The 18,868-nt window shown below is 40.1% G+C and overlaps 1 protein-coding gene and 1 pseudogene across 3 annotated transcripts in view; one reads left to right on the top strand and one right to left on the bottom strand.

Annotated features, from left to right (window-relative positions):
• Positions 1 to 17,706, bottom strand: part of NR2C1 (nuclear receptor subfamily 2 group C member 1) — a 39,527-nt gene extending 21,821 nt beyond the window's left edge. For all 3 annotated transcript variants that reach the window (XM_055585231.1, XM_055585248.1, XM_055585240.1), the window contains exons 1-4: positions 17,459 to 17,706; positions 9,534 to 9,605; positions 4,475 to 4,702; positions 1,335 to 1,416 (exon numbers count right to left, since the gene is read on the bottom strand). In XM_055585231.1, coding sequence (XP_055441206.1) covers positions 1,335 to 1,416; positions 4,475 to 4,702; positions 9,534 to 9,587 — 364 coding nt within the window. In that variant the 5' untranslated portion in view covers positions 9,588 to 9,605; positions 17,459 to 17,706. The remainder of the gene's footprint in view (positions 1 to 1,334; positions 1,417 to 4,474; positions 4,703 to 9,533; positions 9,606 to 17,458) is intronic.
• Positions 6,073 to 6,826, top strand: LOC129655179 (40S ribosomal protein S3a-like; annotated as a pseudogene).
• Positions 17,707 to 18,868: the final 1,162 nt, after the last annotated feature.

The following is an 18,868-nucleotide window of genomic DNA, read 5'->3' as shown; positions in this document are numbered from 1 at the left end:
GAGTTTATGACATGATTTTTTTTTTTTTTACGAACTACCAGAGAATGACACAAACAATTCTCTGATAAAATATACTAAACAATATGAGATTTTAAATTTTGTAAAGTAATTTTAACAATGACATGGAAAATTTGGGAAAGAGAAGAAACACAATCACCCATAACCCATGATATAAAAACTATTTTTACTTCTGAGATCACTTACAAATTACAATTCTATTATGTACTATATAAGGGTTTCCCTGGTGGCTCAGTGGTTAAGAATCCACCTGCCAATGCAGAAGACGCAGGTTGGATCCCTGGGTTGAGAAGATCCCTTGGAGAAGGAAATGGCAACCTACTCTAGTATTCTTGCCTGGGAAATCCCATGGACAGAGGAACCTGGAGGACTACAGTCCATGGGGTCCAGAGAGCTGGACATGACTTAGCAACTTAACAACAACAATATACTTTATAAAGCTACTTTATTCTGAAAACTATGCTCTAAAAAAAGGATATAATGTCAGTTAGTATTTGAAATCTAATCATCCTTCCTCATAGTGAGTCCCAATTTTAAATTTCTGGAGAAATCTGTTACACTTTGATACACCTATCATTTTCACAAACCATATCCCTGGCATAAAAACTATTAACAAACTGAACATACTCCGGGAAAAGCTCCAGTACAAGTTTTGTAATGAAGCTATGGGAAAGATAAAAAAGATGAAGGAAAACAAGCTGGGCCCTTAAACTTATCTCACTGGTACTTGTGAATATATACGAATAAATATGGGTATGTATATCTGGGCATGAAGGAACAATGGCCAGAACTAAAACAGCGCAAACCTGAGTACTAAAATCAGGCTTGGAGAAATGTCTGCTCAACTATGCAGAGCATTTCATCAGGGTTCACCAGAGCTTTTCCACCTCAGTAATCTATTACTCTGTATTCCTAGAATGAGAACAGGGCTCAACAGGTAGATTAGTAATCTAATGTTACATGTTATTAAGGATCACAACTAATTTTTAAGCAATACCTTTGATAAAACTGGTTTCACATTCAGAAAAATTTCCACATGTTCAGTTTACTTTCAAAAATTGAAACTGCCTTTCATAATTCTTTGAAATATGCATTTTATGTCACTGCAAGATCACATTAAACTGCAGTGAAATAAAAAACCTTTAGGTGAATAACAAGCTCTGGGGGAAAATCAGTTAAATTTCATAGGCTACAAATATGAACCATAAAAACAACATGCTCCTTTATTTTACTTTTTACTGTCAGTAGAAGAAATGCAGCAGTGAGGCAGTTATTTTAACAGCACAACACAGATAGCAGGTTATTTGTAGTATTACCTGATGCTTTGTCTCCACATACTACGCAAAGATCAAAAACCTTATTTGGTCCTTGTTCTGAGGAAGAATTATCTGTTAAGAACTAAAGAAACCCCCCAAAACAAACAAACAAACAAGAAAACAATAATTTGTTGTTACTCAGTAATACTCTTATGTAAAAAATTAAAAGAACTTTCATATTATTTTTTGCTTTCTTTTTTGTAAGTTATTCTGAAACTTTGAACTCTATTATTATGCATGTATCCATTAAACTATTCTGAATTTTCTTTACATAAAGATTAAAATTTCAATGTTATAAAAAGTACAGACAGAAATAATACCTTTTTAGTTTGTTCCCTAACAATTCATTAAAGTACAAAGAGTCTTAAACACACAAATACATGAGTATATTTTTTTACTGCATCTCACCCATAAAGTATTTACTATTCATATGGAACACATCAAATTACTGTAGCAGTTATCTGTCCTATTTTGACATTTGTCTTTGAATAACTCAGAATATTTCCCCATAGAATGATATGACTAAAATAAGCTATAATAGCATAAAAAGAGAAATCTAATTTTAAATATAAAAAGGTTATGAAGAAAAAAGAAATCTGTTGAAGCATTTACTTTAACTATGGAACATGACTGATATACAAAGGTATAAACTTTTCATTCAGCTGTCTAAAGGATTGGGTTAGGTGCAGAGGTTGAGAACATGGACTCTGGAGTCTGTTAATGACAGCAAATTAGTAGGGACTAGATGGAGTGGCATTGGGCAAATTACTAAACTTCTTTAAACTATATTAAGAGCTCATCACTAGATACAGCTAATATAATACAAAGAAATACTACTTTCTTCTTTTAGGTTTATCCTTCAATCTGTCATTTTCTTTCAATCTTTTGAAATGTGAACAAATTAAATTCAAGCTTCAAAATGGTAAAAACCTACCCCTGCTTTAAAACAGCTCACAAAATAATCCTCTACTTTGACTCTTCTCCTTCTCTTAGGGGTGTGAATGCCTTCAGGAACAATTCTGATTTTAAAAACTTTAAATAGTCATTAAAATAGCTGTCCCAGGGAATTCCTTGGTGGTCCAGTGGTTAGGACCCTGCACTTTCACTGCTGAGGGTCTGGGTTTGACCCCTGGTTGAGTAGTTAAACTAAGACCCTGCATGCCATGCAGCAAGGCCAAAAAAATTTTTCAAAAATAAAACAGGTGTCCCTTACTACGTTATAGTAGCATAATTTCTTTTTATATCACCATAAAAATCAGTCTTCAATGAAAACTTAAAAAAAAAAACAATTTCTGTATTAGATATCCTTTGAAAACATCTCTGACAAATATCTATCTTTTTTTAAATAGCATATCTACTGCAAACGGTGCTAATCTTTTATTTGTTAATTTCCTAAGGGTGGAAGAGACACTGAGGTTAATGGGCCTGCCCACATCCCATCTAAGGTCACTGGAACAGAAATCAAATCTTGGCCCAGGGGAATTCCATCCTATACCTGTTTCTCTTTCATTGCTTTTAGAGATGCAAAGTACCAATATTATTTTTATTTTTTAAATAAAGAAAACCTTTGAAAAAGATTAACTTTAAAGAAATCTGATATACACCTTTTCAGCCTACTGATGTCACCAGTCATAAATACGATGATAGGAACTACGCTTGGAATGATGTGATGAAAATGGCACTTAACTTCTGCTAACTACTCCCCCAAACCCACAACCCCGGTCTAACCATGAAGAAAACATCAGACCAAGTCCACAATAAGGCAATTTATAATATACCTGACCAGTATAACTTACAACTATCAAAGTCACCAAATATAAGGAAAGTCTGAGAAACTGGCACAGATTAGAGGAGTCAAAGGAAACATGACAAATGTACTATAATTTGGTATCCTGGAACAGACAGACATTAGGTAAAAAGTAGGGAAAGCTATGGATTTTAGCTAATGTATAAATACTACCAGTTCATTATTTATAATAAATATATCACACTAATGTAGAATGTCAATTATATGAGTAATTGTGTGTTGGGTGATTATATGGGAACTCTCTATACTAAATGCTCAATATTTCTGTAAATACAAAACTGTTCTTAAGAAAATCAAGCATGTTTATTTAAAAAAATAAAGAAATTAGGGTATGGATAATGCCATACATTTTTTTAGTGACTTCTTTCTAATAACTTTATATATTTTATCCATTTTCTACATTAGCTGTTTTTAAAAGTAATAAAAAATTGTGTAACTGGAAGAATAATAGAATCTATAAGGATATATAGGCATAATTTTGTATCTTATGAATTTGGAGCTTTTCAATTCTAAAAGGAATTTTACTTGATTAGCTTTTCATCACAAAATGTGGAATCCAATTTTCAGTGAGCACCCTCACCAAAGCCTCTGGAAGCCAACGTAAGGGTTCACTGTATTTATATTCAATCATAGCAACCAGTGGTAAAAACAGCAGCTACATAATTGTATGAAAGCCTTAGCTGGCTCTTTGAAGAATAATGTATAACTAGCAAAAATAAACAGCAATGTAAAGGTAATTTACACTACTGAATGAGTTCCAGTGTTAGAGCAGACCACAGGCTCGGCTGCTCACTACATTAGTGAAGATGCACACGACAGGAAGGAAGCAAAGGCCACAAAGCTGCCAGCTGTAATATGGACTTCTTGATCCGGCAGCTGCTTGTTCACAACAGAGGCATCTTGGTCTTAGAAACTGCCGTCACAGAATTCTGTAGATGCTCCTGATTTGGAAGTTTCCTAACTGCAGAAGCAGGTCACCTAGAAGCAAGCTCTGAAGCAAGCTCCCAGTTATTCTTGGAAACCTGACCTACAAGTGTTCCTTCAGCCTTTCTAACAGTACTTTGAGCTCTCTACATTCTTTGTTAAATTCCTTCCTGCCCAAACTCGCCAGAGTGGATCTTACTATATGCCACTAAAAACCCACCAAAATATACGCTGTGAGGATGTGTGAGGAAAAGTATAGTGGCCCATAGGAGAAAGTAGCACCTAATTTTATACAAGATCTTTTCCTACTGAAATGCAGGATATAAAGTCTTAATGTCAGGACTTATTTTATGATATGCTTTTTCTTTTTTTCAGGGGTAAGATTAAAGAGAAACTCTTATGAATTTACCTGGAGCTGTTGTGTAGACAAATCAGGAGCTGTAAAAAATAACTGGTTGGCACCCGCTGCATCTGGCGTTGTGAAGAAAACTCTTCCTGGAGTAGGGTCTTGCCTGGCCAGGATGACTCTGTTTGGAGTGGAGCCATCGTGACGTGTCAGAATGAACTGTTTGCCTTGGGTATTATGATCAAGTGCTGTCACAATCTGGATTTTCTGGCCAGGAGGCTGCTCTGTAATCTAATACAATCATGTCATTAGTAATTAAGTCAACTTAATCTTTTTCCTTCTCTAAGGACAATTTTTCTCATTTCTCAGACAAAGCTAGACTAGAAAGCATACCATTACATATATAGATTCAATGTAATACACGTAACATACATACCATTTAATCTAGCAATCCTACTTCCATGACATCCTACCCTACAGAAATAAACAAATGTGTAGATAAAGCTATAATAGTAAGAGCACTTGGACTTCACTATTTTGATTCCTTCCCTTCCCCTCCTTTCTACCTTCCATATACATAAACATATACCGAGTGTATTCTATTTGCCAATCGCTGTTTGTTCTGGGTCCCTGGATACAACAATAAAGAAAACAAAATTTTTATTCTCTAAAAGCTTTTACTTTAGCGAGGAAAGGCTGATAAAAAAAACAAGTAAGCAAATAATATTGTCAGGTGGTTATGTGTTACAAAGTAAAATAAAGCAGGGTAAGCTGGGGGTTATTGATGGACTGAGAGTGATGAGGAGATAACATTTCAGCACAGACCTGAGTGAAGGAACAGACCAAGGCTTAGGACTAGCTAGTGGAAGTGTGTCCCTAGTAGAGGAAGCAGCCTGTGGGGCAGGAAGAGCATGTTTGAGATAGCTGAGGCAAGAGGCACAGCAAGAGAGCTGTGTGAGTGAAACTGGATGGGAGAGAGATTTACGGTAGGAAGTGGGATGTGAGAAACAAAAAGGGCCAAACAGAAAAGGGTCTTGTAGGCCATACAACATCTAATTTCCTACTGGATGACATGGAGATCCACTGAAGGGCTCGCAGAGCAGAGATGTGGCAGGATCTTTTGCAAACAGCAACTTTCTAGATTTAGTGTAAAGATCAGACTATGAATGTTTAAGAACAGAATTAAGGGAGAGCTCAAAGGACGCCAGTGCACAAACACAGGCAGCACTTGGGTACTGTATATAGGCAGAGACATAGGCCAAGATCAGGGTAGTAGGCATGCTAGGGGTGAAAAACAATTGGGGATATTTTATAAAGGGAGAGGTGACAAGATACGCTGATGGATTGGATATGGAATATGAGAAGAGAAGAGTCGAGGACGATTATGAAATTTTGGCCCGACCAATTAGGACAGAATTGTCATTTACTGAGACAGAGTAGTCTGGAGAAGAAAAAGTTCATGAATAAAAAGAACAGCCTAGCATTGAGGGTTTTCAATGTAGCTGAGCAAATATTTTACGGAAAAAAACTCATTAAGCCAATTAAATTCCCTGAATTCAATTTTAAAATGGCAAAGCTGATTTGTTCCCAAGTTTTTTTCTATTTCTCTGAAATTATTTTCAAGACTATTTTCTACTTTTTCTGGCTCTCTAAGCAGCCCCATGGTGGTCGTCAAGAACAAGCGCCTTATGAAAAGAGGCAAAAAGAGAGCCAAGAAGGAAGTGGTTGACCCAGTTTCTAAAAAAGATTGGTATGATGTGAAAGCACCAGCTATGTTCAATATAAGGAATACTGGGAAAACGTTGTTCACAAGAACTCAAGGAACCAAAATCACATCTGATGGCCTCAAAGATTATGTTTTTAAGTGAGTCTCGTTAATCTGCAGAATGATGAAGTAGCATTTAGAAAATTCAAGCTAATTATTGAGAATGTTCAGGGCAAAAACTGCCTAATTTCCATGGCATGGATCTTATCCGTAACGTATTCCATGGTCAAAAAGTGGCAAACCATGATTGAAGCTCATGTTGATGTCAAGGCTATGGATGGTTACTTGCTTCATCTGTTCTGTGTGGGTAACTAAAAAACGCAACCATCAGATTTAGAAGACCTTTTATGCTCAGCGCTAGCAGGTACGCCAGATCCCCAAGAGGGATCTGCACCTGAGAGGTGCAGATAAATGACTTGAAAGAAGTGGTCAATAAATTGATTTCAGATAGCACTGCCAATCTATTTATCCACTCCATGATGTCTTCTTTAGAAAAGCAAAAAATGCTAAAGGAGCCCAAGTTTGAATTGGGAAAACTCATGGAGCTACATGGTGAAGGTAGTAGTTCTGGAAAAGCTACTGGGGATGAGACAGGTGCTAAAGTTAAATGAGTCGGTGAATATGAGCCACCAGTCCAAGAATCTGTTTAAAACGTGTACTTTTAATGATGACAAAAGATCTTACTTGTGGTAGAAAAAAAAAGACTATTTTCTGCACAAAATTTACAGCACAGTTCTGAATCACTAATTAGTTTTTGTCTAGAGCACACTGCATTGATTATGGCTGCTACCAATGTGAGTTTCCTTTGTTGACCATTATTTCTACCATGCCCTATTTTCCTGGCTGCAGTTTTAACTGTTGTCAGTTTTGTTTTGCATAGGTTATTTCTACCAAGTCTCGTCTCCATCCTCCCCACTAACAATTTCTGCAATTTTCAATGATACTTATAAGAGGTTTTCAATCAGTTCATGTGTAATTTTACCATGTAAAGTTTATGCTGTTATACATTTCATTTTAGAATATTCCTATCAGAAATATTAATTGTAAACTGAATAAAAATCTAATGGCTCACATTTATTTCTTAGAGACAAGAGCATCAGGTACATGCAGGGTCCAACTGTTATTGCCTGGAAACACTTTGCAAGCAAAGTAAATAGATTATGGAAACAGTTCTCAGGTCTTAGGATTTCTTTACATGCCTAAACAAATAAATAAAAATCACTGAGAGCCCAAATGGCTTTTATTTACATAGGTTATATCTATTGGTATTTACCATACTGAAATTCAAATGGAAAAAATTTAAAATATTTATTAATTCATCTTAAAATAATCCATTAAATATTAACATAATATAGTTACTTAATGAAAAATAAGTATATTTTCCAAACAAAAAAAAATTTAGTGGAGGACAGAGGCACTGATTTACATTTTTGCAAACAGATTCAATGTCTGGCTTAATAGAAGCTGGATACTCATACCTGCCTGTGCATTCAATCTGCTGCAAAGGCTGTTTTGGTTAAAATAAAGAAAGACAATCCAGTCTTATATTTTTTGGGTAAAAGAGAGAGAATATCTTAATTGCTTCTTCAAATTGTGTAAACTGTTCTTTGATATGACATCAAAACTTGAAAAGTGACAGCTTTTTAGAGGTTAGTTGCAATGTACAATCAGAAACTATTGGGTTGGTCAAAAAGTTCATTTGGGTTTTTCTTGAGATGATACAAGAGACTAGAACTAACTTCTTGGCCAACCAATGTATTAAAATCTATTGGTCTATCCTGTAATGTGAATCCTTCACTTATGAGTGATTTTGTTACATCATGCACTGTTCATTTCGAAAACGCTGGTTCAATGAGTTATGTACACCTTTTAAATTCTGACATATTTTAACCTATCATGTAACAAGTAGTCTCTGGAAAATTATACCACATATTTGTGAGAGAATGATAGTGAAAAGACAAACAGCATTTTAGTATTATTATGAGAATGGTTTGGACCTTGCTGACTCTCAAAGAGTCCCTAGATGATATTTTGAAAACCTCTGGACCATGGAACTTCTTACTAGAACACAGCTGTTTATATGATATAGATCTCCTTCTAATGGTCCAGTAAACCACAGATTTCACACCCTCCAGAAACAGTCTCTGACTAGAACCTCACATCCCACAACTCTTCATTAGCTGTTTTTCTTCCATGTTCCCAATTCCCAATTACACTCTACACAATCACCTATCATAGCACTGAACATATTCTATTTTTATTGTCCAATTATTCAACCATCTCTCACTAGATCAAAGTGAACTGAAAGTCAGTTCAGTTCAGTTGCTCAGTTGCGTCCAACTCTTTGCAACCCCATGAACCGCAGCATGCCAGGCCTCCCTGTCCATCACCAACTCCTGGAGTCCACCCAAACTCATGTCCATTGACTTGGTGATGCCATCCAGCCATCTTGTCATCTGTTGTCCCCTTCTCCTCCTGCTCTCAATCTTTCCCAGCATCAGGGTCTTTTCAAATCAGTCAGCTCTTTGCATCAGGGGGCCAAAGTACTGGAGTTTCAGCTTCAACATCAGTCCTTTCAGTGAACAGCCAGGACTGATCTTTAGAATGGACTGGTTGGATCTCCTTGCAGTCCAAGGGACTCTCAAGAGTCTTCTCCAATACCACAGTTCAAAAGCATCAATTCTTCAGCGCTCGGCTTTCTTTATAGTCCAACTCTCACATCCATACATGACTACTCGAAAAACCATAGCCTTGACTAGACGGACCTTTGTTGACAAAGTAATGTCTCTGCTTTTTAATATGCTGTCTAGGTTGGTCACTGGAGAAGGACATGGCAACCCACTCCAGTACTCTTGCCTGGAGAATTCCGTGGACAGAGGAGCCTGGTAGGCTGCTGTCCATGGAGTCGCACAGAGTCAGACATGACTAAAGCAACTTAGCAGCAGCAGCAGCAGGTTGGCCATAACTTTCCTTCCAAGGAGTAAGTGTCTTTTAATTTCATGGCTGCAATCATCATCTGCAGTGATTTTGGAGCCCCCCCCAAAATAAAGTCAGCCACTGTTTCCCCATCTATTTGCCATGAAGTGATGGGACCGGATGCCATGATCTTAGGTTTCTGAATCTTGAGCTTTAAGCCAACTTTTTCACTCTCCTCTTTCACTTTCATCAAGAGGCTCTTTAGCTCTTCTTCGCTTTCTGTCATAAGGGTGGTGTCATCTGCATATTATTGATATTTCTCTGGGCAATCTTGATTCCAACAATTGAGGGTATCTTTATCTCTGTGCCACCAAAACCTAGCAAACTTATTTGTATAAATCAGTTTGGTTAAGCAGTTAATGAACAGTAAATTAGACATACCTCTCCCATTTGTTGTTCAATAATTTGATGTGCAATTTCTTCTATGGATGCCATGACTTGATTGCCAGTGTCCTGCCAAAAATAAAAAGATGCTTTTTCACAATTATACCCACAAAACATATTAGCTGAAGCATTTACAAATGAAATTATATGATAGCTAGGATTTGCTTCAAAATATTCTGGTTTTGGAAAGAGGTAGAGGATAGAGGTGGGAAGGAATAAACAACTTAAGATTGGCTGTGTGTTGACAATTATCAAAGACGGTTGACATTTATACAAGAGTTCATAAAATTATTCTCTGTGCTTTTACAAATTTTGAAAATGTCTATTAAAAAAAAAAAACCAAACAATTTCACTTTTCAAAGGTACTGAAGACTAAACCACAGACTTTCAATATAGATCAGGAATGCTTTATTAATTAAAGAAGGTCAATCCAGTCTATAAACAAATACATCACTGTAGCCATTTAACACATTTTTTAATCAGTATACTGTAAAAGCTGACAAAATAATTATATTCAGAAGACTGGAAGATTTCTCCAGAATTTTGTGATTGTTCTTCATTGTTCTTACGTGTTAAGTTTAATTTGAATTTTAACATAAAACTCTTCAAATAGATTTGAAAGTCAGTAAGATTAACAGACTGACTTTGACATTTGTTTTTTCTCTGTATCAGGTAGTCAAGAATACAAAAATCATTTGACTTTATCATATTATATACCGTCATAAATTCACTAATAGTCTACAATTATAATTAATATTGATCACCAAATTGTTTTAATTACTCGTCTTTCAATCCCTTTTAAAACCTTAAATGTTTCAATTACTTGTTCTAAAAGCAATATACAGTGTTTAGATTAATTACTCAACTATCTCCCACTTGAAAAGTAGTGCCAGTTAAGTGCCCTCAACCTCTCTGGAACCCAACCAAGGAGACGGTTACTGCCAAAGCCTGTGTGCTCTGGGTCCATGATGGAATGGCAATCCTTCCAAACTCTTCTCCATTTTGGCGGGGGGTGTGGGGGATGGAGTGTCATTCTTCCTTTTTTTTTGAAAGGCAACATATGTTCAAAACAGAACAGCGCTATTGACCCTCCCAGTGTTCCAGAGTTCCAGAATTCCAATAGCCTTCATTCATTTCATCCCATTTATGTCCCCTTCAGTCCAACCTGGCAGCCATTTCTGCTGGCATGAATTCTCAGAACTCTTTGTTGCCTCCCATGCAATTCATGCGGGTTCATGCCACCAGACAAGAGTCCTGTACAGATCTCTTGTGGGTAACTGCATCTCTATTCCTACCATGTGCTGTCTGTAGATCTCAAGGACACTGTGAATGCAGTCTTTTGAACAAGGCTGCTTAATTTTCCTACATGAAAAACTCTTCCTTTGAGACTCACTTAAGTGAGTTATACCAGTTTTTAATGTCATTCATTCATTTCTCTTTCAATTACATTACTTACTGAAGACTGACAGACTGGTGTCCCATTCCTGCCATTCTTCCAGTTTCTTGACCTCAAGGTCCAATAACGTTCACCCACTTGCTATTAACACTTTAATACTGTGGTGCCAGACTGCTTTAATGTATATATTTAACATTATTTTAGCTCTTAACATTATTTTAGCTCTTAATATTCTTCAAAGCCTTCCCTTTAATTATAGGATGTGAGGTGCCAATGGTTAAACCTTACATTTTAGCCATATGCACTACTTGTAACTCCTTGAATTTATTACCATGTTGCTTCATATTGCCATGTCTCTGCTAATGGCTTCTCTCTCTATCACAACTGCAATGGAATCACTAGATCAACATGTGTTTGTTTTCCAAGACTAAATTTAACTCAAACAAACTGAGGAAAAATAAGCATTCTTTACATATTGTTGATGTAAGTCTAAATTGAAACAACCTTCCCAGAAATTTGCCAATGTTTATCAAAGCTTTAAAACTTTTCCTACTCATTGATCCAATAATTCATTCAACATTCTTCCATTCAAAAATAATTGTTGAGTGCTTACTATGAGCCAGGCAGTTTTCCAAATGTTAGGGATACATCTTTCTAAATGTCAGGGAGTATTAAAACAAGGGCTTCCCTGATAGCTCAGTTGGTAAAGAATTAGCCTGTAATGCAGGAGACCTTGATTTGATTCCTGAGTTGGGAAGATCCGCTGGAGAAGGGATAGGCTATACTCACTCCAGTGTTCTTGGGCTTCCCTTGTGGCTTAGCTGGTAAAGAACCTGCCCGCAATGTGGGAGACCTGGGTTTGATCCTAGGGTTGGGAAGATCCCCTGAAAAAGGGAAAGGCTACCCACTCCAGTATTTTGGCCTGGAGAATTCCATGGACTGAACAGTAGGAAAAAGAGACAATAAATAAAATATACAAACATTCTCAAGTATTAATGATGACTTCTCTAAGTGCAGATTTACAGACCACTTATTTTCTGCCTTTTGAATGGGTACCTACTAATGGGTAATCAGAAAAGTAAACATTCCTTCATTTGTAATCCACTGTATTTTGTGCCTATTTATCTTCTAAAGCACCTGGCTTTATCTGTGTAGATGATAAAAAAAGTTCTAAAGAAAAAGAACTCCTAGTTTTTCAATGGACTAATTTTTTCCAATGAACCTGTAATGTTTAACACTGCCTGGTACTTGTATTTGAACTCAGAAAGCATCAGTATTTACTGAAAGATACTTAACAGGCACTGTGTGACTGCTGGACTTCACAGTAAGACAGAGACAATCTCTGCCGCATGGAGATTATATTTTAATGAAGAAACAGATTTTTTAAATTACCATGTACTAAACGCTACCAACGGGGAAGGCGATGGCACCCAACTCCAGTACTCTTGCCTGGAAAATCCCATGGACGGAGGAGCCTGGTAGGCTGTAGTCCGTGGGGTCGCGAGGAGTCAGACACAACTGAGCGACTTCACTTTCACTTTTCACTTTCATGCATTGGAGAAGGAAATGGCAACCCATTCCAGTGTTCTTGCCTGGAGAATCCCAGGGATGGGGGAGCCTGGTGGGCTGCTGTCGATGGGGTCGCACAGAGTCGGACACGACTGAAGCGACTCAGCAGCAGCAGCAGCAAATGCTACAAAGTAAACTAGGAAGTAGTGATAAAGAGAAAAACAGAGGAATATAGGAGGGGATTTATAAAGGTAGTAAAGTGCCCTAGAGTCAAGTCAATAAATCACTTTCAATCCCATTTTTACTATTTACTAAATGTTTAACTACATGTCAGTCACTTAAGGCTGTTTGCTTATAAATGAAATGGATTCAGTAAAATCTATCTCAAAATATTCTTGTAAAAATTGAGTTTGTGAAAATATCTTTGTCAATGTATGCTGTTGTTCCGTTGCTAAGTCATGTCCAACTCCTTGCGACCCCATGGACTGCAGCATGCCAGGCTTCCCTGTCCTTCACTATCATGGAGTTTGGTCAAACTCACGTCCATTGAGTCAGTGAGGCCATCTAACCATCTCATTCTCTGTCACCCCCTTCTCCTCCTGCCCTCAACCTTTCCCAGTGTCAGGGTCGTTTCCAATAATTTGGCTCTTCACATCAGGTGGCTGAAGTATTGGAGCTTTAGCTTCCGTCCTGCCAGAGAACATCCAGGGTTGATTTCCTTTAGGATTGACTGGTTTCATCACCTTGCTGTCCAAGGGACTCTCAAGAGCCTTTTCCAGCACCACAATTCAAAAGTATCAGTTCTTCGTCACTTAGATTTCTTTGTGGTCCAACTCTCACATTTGTACCAATGACTACTGGCAAAACCAGTAGGTCCATTTGACCAAATGGACCTCTGTTGGCAAAGCAATATCTCTGCTTTTTAATATGCTGTCTAGGTTTGCCATGACTTTTCTTCCAAGGAGCAAGCATCTTTTAATTTCGTGGGTGTAGTCACCATCTGCAGTGACTTTGGAACCTGAGAAAATAAAATTTGACACTGTTTCCACTTTTCACCCATCTATTTGCCAATATATCAACATCCATCCACACACACACACACACACACACACACACACATAATCAGTGTACAATGGTCTCTTGCAGGTAAAACGTATTCCCTGAAAATTAGCTGAATAAATAAAGTGCTCAATAAATGAGCAACAGGTCAGGAGAACCATCACACTGGAGAGGGAGGGTCTGGGAAAATCTTATAGAAGAGACATTTGAGATAGGCATTGAAGGGTAAGCGTTTTTACCAACCTGAGGGACAAAGCCAAAAAACAGGAGGATGCTGCCTTTACTACTCTAGAGCTAATTAACATGCAGAAGACACACAGTCTTACATTTTTGGCTCTGATTCTTCTTTTTTCACATTTACCTCAATCTCACGTCTATGTATCTTCCCACAGGAAAAAATATAGCCTCAGTGATGCCATTTGAATCTGTTCATGGGGTTCTCATGGCAAGAATACTGGAGTGGTTTGTCATTCCCTCCTCCAGTGGACCATGTTTTGTCAGAACTCTCCACTATGTCCCATTCATCCTGGGTGGCCCTTCATGGCACAGCTCATAGCTTTATTGAGTTATACAAGCCCTTTCGCCATGATAAGGCTGTGATCCATGAAAGTTATGGTTTTTCCAGTAGTCATGGACGGATGTGATAGTTGGACCAAAAGAAAGCAGAGCACCAAAGAATTGATGCTTTCCAAATGTGGTGCTGGAGAAGCCTCTTGAGAGTCCCTTGGACAGCAAGGAGATCAAATCTGTCAATCCTAAAGGACATCAACCCTGAATATTCACTGGAAAGACTGATGCTGAAGCTGCAACACTTTGGCCACCTGATGAGAGGCGCTGACTCACTGGAAAAATACCCTGATGCTGGGAAAGACTGAAGGCAAAAGAAGAAGAGGGTAGCAAAGGATGAGATGGTTAGATAGCATCACTGAATCAATGGACATAAATCTAAGCAAACACCAGGATATAGTGAAGGACAGGGAAGCATGGCATGCTGCAGTCCACGGGGTTGCAAAGAGTCGGAAATGATTTATTGACTAAACAACAAAAGTGGTGTCATCCTCCTTCCATTCAGGTTCAAAATTTTAAGTCTGTGCTCTTTGAGTACATCATAAACAGTCCACTTTCTTTCTCCACCAGCCCTACGCCCATCAACCAACTGTAGGCTCTTGTAACAAAGTAGTATTTTTTTTTTGCAAACTCCTTATTGTGAGCCACTTGTGGATGGGGAAATATAGTAGGTCAGAATTTTCTTCTTTTAAAAAAGAAAAATTAGAATAGAAAATACTGCATCAAGCATAGTGAGGGTAAGCACTTATTTCAATTTAATCTGTGTGCTAAGTCATGACAGAAAACATTCTTCTGTGTAGCAGTCAAAAAATGCTTGAAAATATGATGCAAAACAATTATTATTATTTTTTTCTTCTGGTAGGGTGGGTCAAACGTAGATTTGAAAATCTGGGACTTCCCTGGTGGAACAGTGGATAGGAATCCACCTGCCAATGCAGGGAACACGGATTTGATTCCTGGTCTGGGACGATTCCACGCGTCATGAAGTAACTAAGCCCATTAACTACAACTACTGAGTCCGTGTGCCGCAAGTACTGAAGCTCGCACAACTATAGCCCACGGTCCGCAACCAGAAGCCACTTCAGGGAGGAGCCTGGGCGCCGCAACTGGAGAAAGCACAGCCCACGCTCCGCAACCAGAAGCCACTTCAGGGAGGAGCCTGGGCGCCACAACTGGAGAAAGCACAGCCCACACTCCGCAACCAGAAGCCACTTCAGGGAGGAGCCTGGGCGACGCAACTGGAGAAAGCACAGCCCACGCTCCGCAACCAGGAGCCACTTCAGGGAGGAGCCTGGGCGCCGCAACTGGAGAAAGCACAGCCCACGCTCCGCAACGAGAAGCCACTTCAGGCAGGAGCCCGGGCGCTGCAACTGGAGAAAGCACAGCCCACGCTCCGCAAGAGAAGCCACTTCAGGGAGGAGCCTGGGCGCTGCAACTGGAGAAAGCAAGGTGCAGCAACCAAGTCCCAGCACAACCAAAAATAAAAGAGAAAAGAAAATCTGATGGCAGTTAAGGTTTCCCTCACAAGAAAACAGGTTCACATTCATTCACTCTACAACTGATGATATATGCTATGCTGAATCTCAAGGAGTTCGTAAACTCTATGGCCAGCCCAAGGTCTTCAGGTTAAGAATCCTTTGAGTATAATTTCAGCTACTGCCAGAAATAACTTTCCTGGATGAATATTTAATATATTCAACTTTGTGTATATGAAAAACCCCTAGAAGACAAGAATCATCTATGTGTCAGCACTTCTGACCAACAGCAAAATCTCGGGATGCTTACAGAATTGAAACACATCCTTATTCTCCTGTTTCATAAGTATCAGTGCCTCTTTAATGGTCAAAGAATAAAGTTTCAATCCTTCTCCTGGTATTTTTTCAGTATTTACTAAAGTCCTTGTAAACACGCCTGCCACTGCAGACACAAAGGAGCATTCCTTTATAGTTTGACTTCCCCATCTTCCTATTTTATCTCCTACCAGTCCCAGAGGGGACTCGTTCAGGACAAACTGGAATGTTCTTTATTCCCCAATATACAATTCCAAGCTCCTCCTCCCTCATTTAAATTCTCCCACCTTTAAAACTCAGTTGTGAAACTTCTGTTTACTTACAAAATTTTATGCAAGGGTGCATTTTTCTAGAGACAGTCTATGGCTTTCATAAAAGATTAAAAAAGGTGGCAGAGGGTTCTATGACTCAAAAAAGGTACATGATTATATAAACTATTAATCCTTTCTTATATACGATTTCTTTCTTCTCTCCAACAATAGTAGCAATTATATTGCGTAGCACACACAAAGAGTACATATTTTGGGAATGTTTTTTGCCTTTGATTTCCTTTTAAAAAGCCGAAATGCTCCTACAAAGAATGATGAAATTACATTTTCTGCGATCCATTTTAAAAATAAGCAGAAATAGCTTCTTTATTGTACATCTACCAAACTGACAGACAATTAAAATCTAAAACCAACCACACAGCAGGCACCGTTCTAAAATCCTCAAAGTCGAAGGTCCATTAAGTTCCGAAGCACAAAAACCCTAAAGGCCTTAATTTCAAGCCTTTTTGTTTTTCCTTTCCAGAAATTATTTTTTAACAGTTGACCTATATAGCGAAGGTTACAAAACAACCTGGCAACATGTGCCATTCATAAAACGGTATCTGCAAGAGCTGGAAGCAGACTTTCTTAACAAAAGAGATGCAGGAAGCTTGGACGTGCACTGCAGTGAGGACATTCGGCCGTTGCCTTTTCTTTCTCTAAAGATAGAGATCCAAAGGCAGCGGCCGCTCCCGCGCCCCCGGTTGTGAAAGTAGAGAGCGTCATTCCGTCGGTCCAGTAAAAAGCACAGAAACAAGTCAGAGGCTCGTAGTGAAAGGGATCCGGGCCTCGGCTCACCGCCAGGCCGGCCTCTCCCACGTCCGCAGGCGCTAGAGTTCACTCCGACCCCGGGCCCGGCGGCAGCGCGCGGCTCCCGGAGGCTGGGGAAGCGGCGCCCGCGCCAAGACGGAAGCTTTCCCTGTAGGTGAAAGGTCAGAGGTGCCGCGGGAGAAGCTGCAGTGCGCGTAAAGCCGCTCGCCGACTCCCTCTCGCGCCCACCGCCACGGCCCTGCTCTGGGCTCTGGACCCCGCTCCCGGCTCCGGCTCCGGCTCCGGCCTCGGCCTTTCTCGGAGCCCCGCGCACTCGGCCCCGCTGCTCCGGCCGCTCCCAGCCAGCCCAGAGTAGCAAGCCGCGGATGCTGAAGTGCGGGTTCTGCCGGCCGAAGCCTCAGGCTGCTGTGGGGACTGGGGGCGCGCCCGTTGGCAGTTGGGAGGAAGGGACCTTCCCAGGTCCCCCCGCCTTCCTCCCGGGCGCCGCTGCGGCCGCTTTTCTCCTCACCCGTCCCTCCTTACCGGCGCTTCTCTGCCGAGCAGCGTCCTATGCTGGGCGTAAACCGGACAGTCCCGTGCGGCGGCTGATGGGACGGGATGGGGTAGGGGGCCTCCAAGCAAACAGACTGGAAAAAGCTGAAGCGGGGAGGGTCAAAAAAAGTGGAGTCGGAGCTTTCTGGGTTTGTGTATTGGGGGGGGGAGGTCAGAGTTCGTGACCCCTCCCTCAGCGGCTCGGTGCGCGCTCCCGTCCGCGCCTGCGCACCAGTGGAGTGTTTGAGGCGGCGAGAGGCGGTCTTGACGTTCCCCGGGTGGAGGGTTGAGAGAACCCAGCCTCTGGAAGTAGACTGCCCCCTATCGCGTAGGAGGGAGACTGCTCCGGCAGAGCTGCACTTCCCTTATCTAGGGCTTGGAGAAGATGCGTGCGCTTAGCATCCTGTTTGCAAAAGGCGGTCCTTAAAGAAAATTTTGAGACTGTTCAGATTGGAGCCAAGATAGATGACCTAATCAGTTTTAGACAGTTCGGTCTCTAATTTGTGGGAAACTGGGCTTTGTCACAGGCTCTTGCTTTAGACTTTATTAGAACACTTAACTGGGTAGATCCCAATAAAATATTTCAAATTCCCTTAAATAAGCTGGAGTATAGCCCTGTTGAGTAAGGCTAAGTTTTACTTATCAACTTTTGTGAGTAAATAGCATAATTGCCTAAATGGAGCCAGAGTAGAATCACTTAGAATGAAAACTTTCAGAAGACTGGCTTTAGTCTGTTTTGTTCACTGGTGTATTCCCAAGCTTATGGGACAGTACCTAATGGTAAATACAGATTTGCGAAATAAGGTGTTGCCAGAACATCACACTCTGATAGTGGCCCCCGAAGCACCAAGGTGTGGTAGCAAGAGCCGCCATGTTTGCAGAGTGCTGTGTGGTGTGGTCTTGAAGGGGTCCTCAAAATGTCTTATTTATTTTTTAAAGTCTTAGTTTTGATTCGCCCTAGAAAAGCAGTCACGCATTCAGACCAGAAACCCAAGTCAGGAAAAACAAGGTGCACTGATAAGGAGAACATCTCCTCTGTCATTTCCCCCTGGAACTAGGCATCTGGGCAAACAAAAGGGGCATGCAGCAACCCCTGACAAGTGAAACACTACGTCTCATTCTCTAGAAGTCGCCCTCTTCCTTTTAGTATCATTTGTTGTGTAACTGGTGGTTTTAAAGCAGCCCTCCTCCATCCATCCTTGAAGTCGAGTCCTAAAGGAAATCAACCCTGAAATGTTCATTGGAGGGACTGATGCTGAAGCTGAAGCTGCAGTACTTTGACCACTGGATGTGAAGAGCCGATTCTTTGGAACAGACCCTGATGCTGGGAAAGACTAAAGTCAAAAGGAGAAAGGCCAGCAGAGGATGAGATGGTTGGATGGCATTATCGACTCAATGGAC

This window comes from Bubalus kerabau, chromosome 1 (assembly GCF_029407905.1).
Source record: "Bubalus kerabau isolate K-KA32 ecotype Philippines breed swamp buffalo chromosome 1, PCC_UOA_SB_1v2, whole genome shotgun sequence".
NCBI classification, from domain to species: Eukaryota; Metazoa; Chordata; class Mammalia; order Artiodactyla; family Bovidae; genus Bubalus; species Bubalus kerabau.
This window is presented reverse-complemented; position numbering and strand designations above follow the sequence as displayed.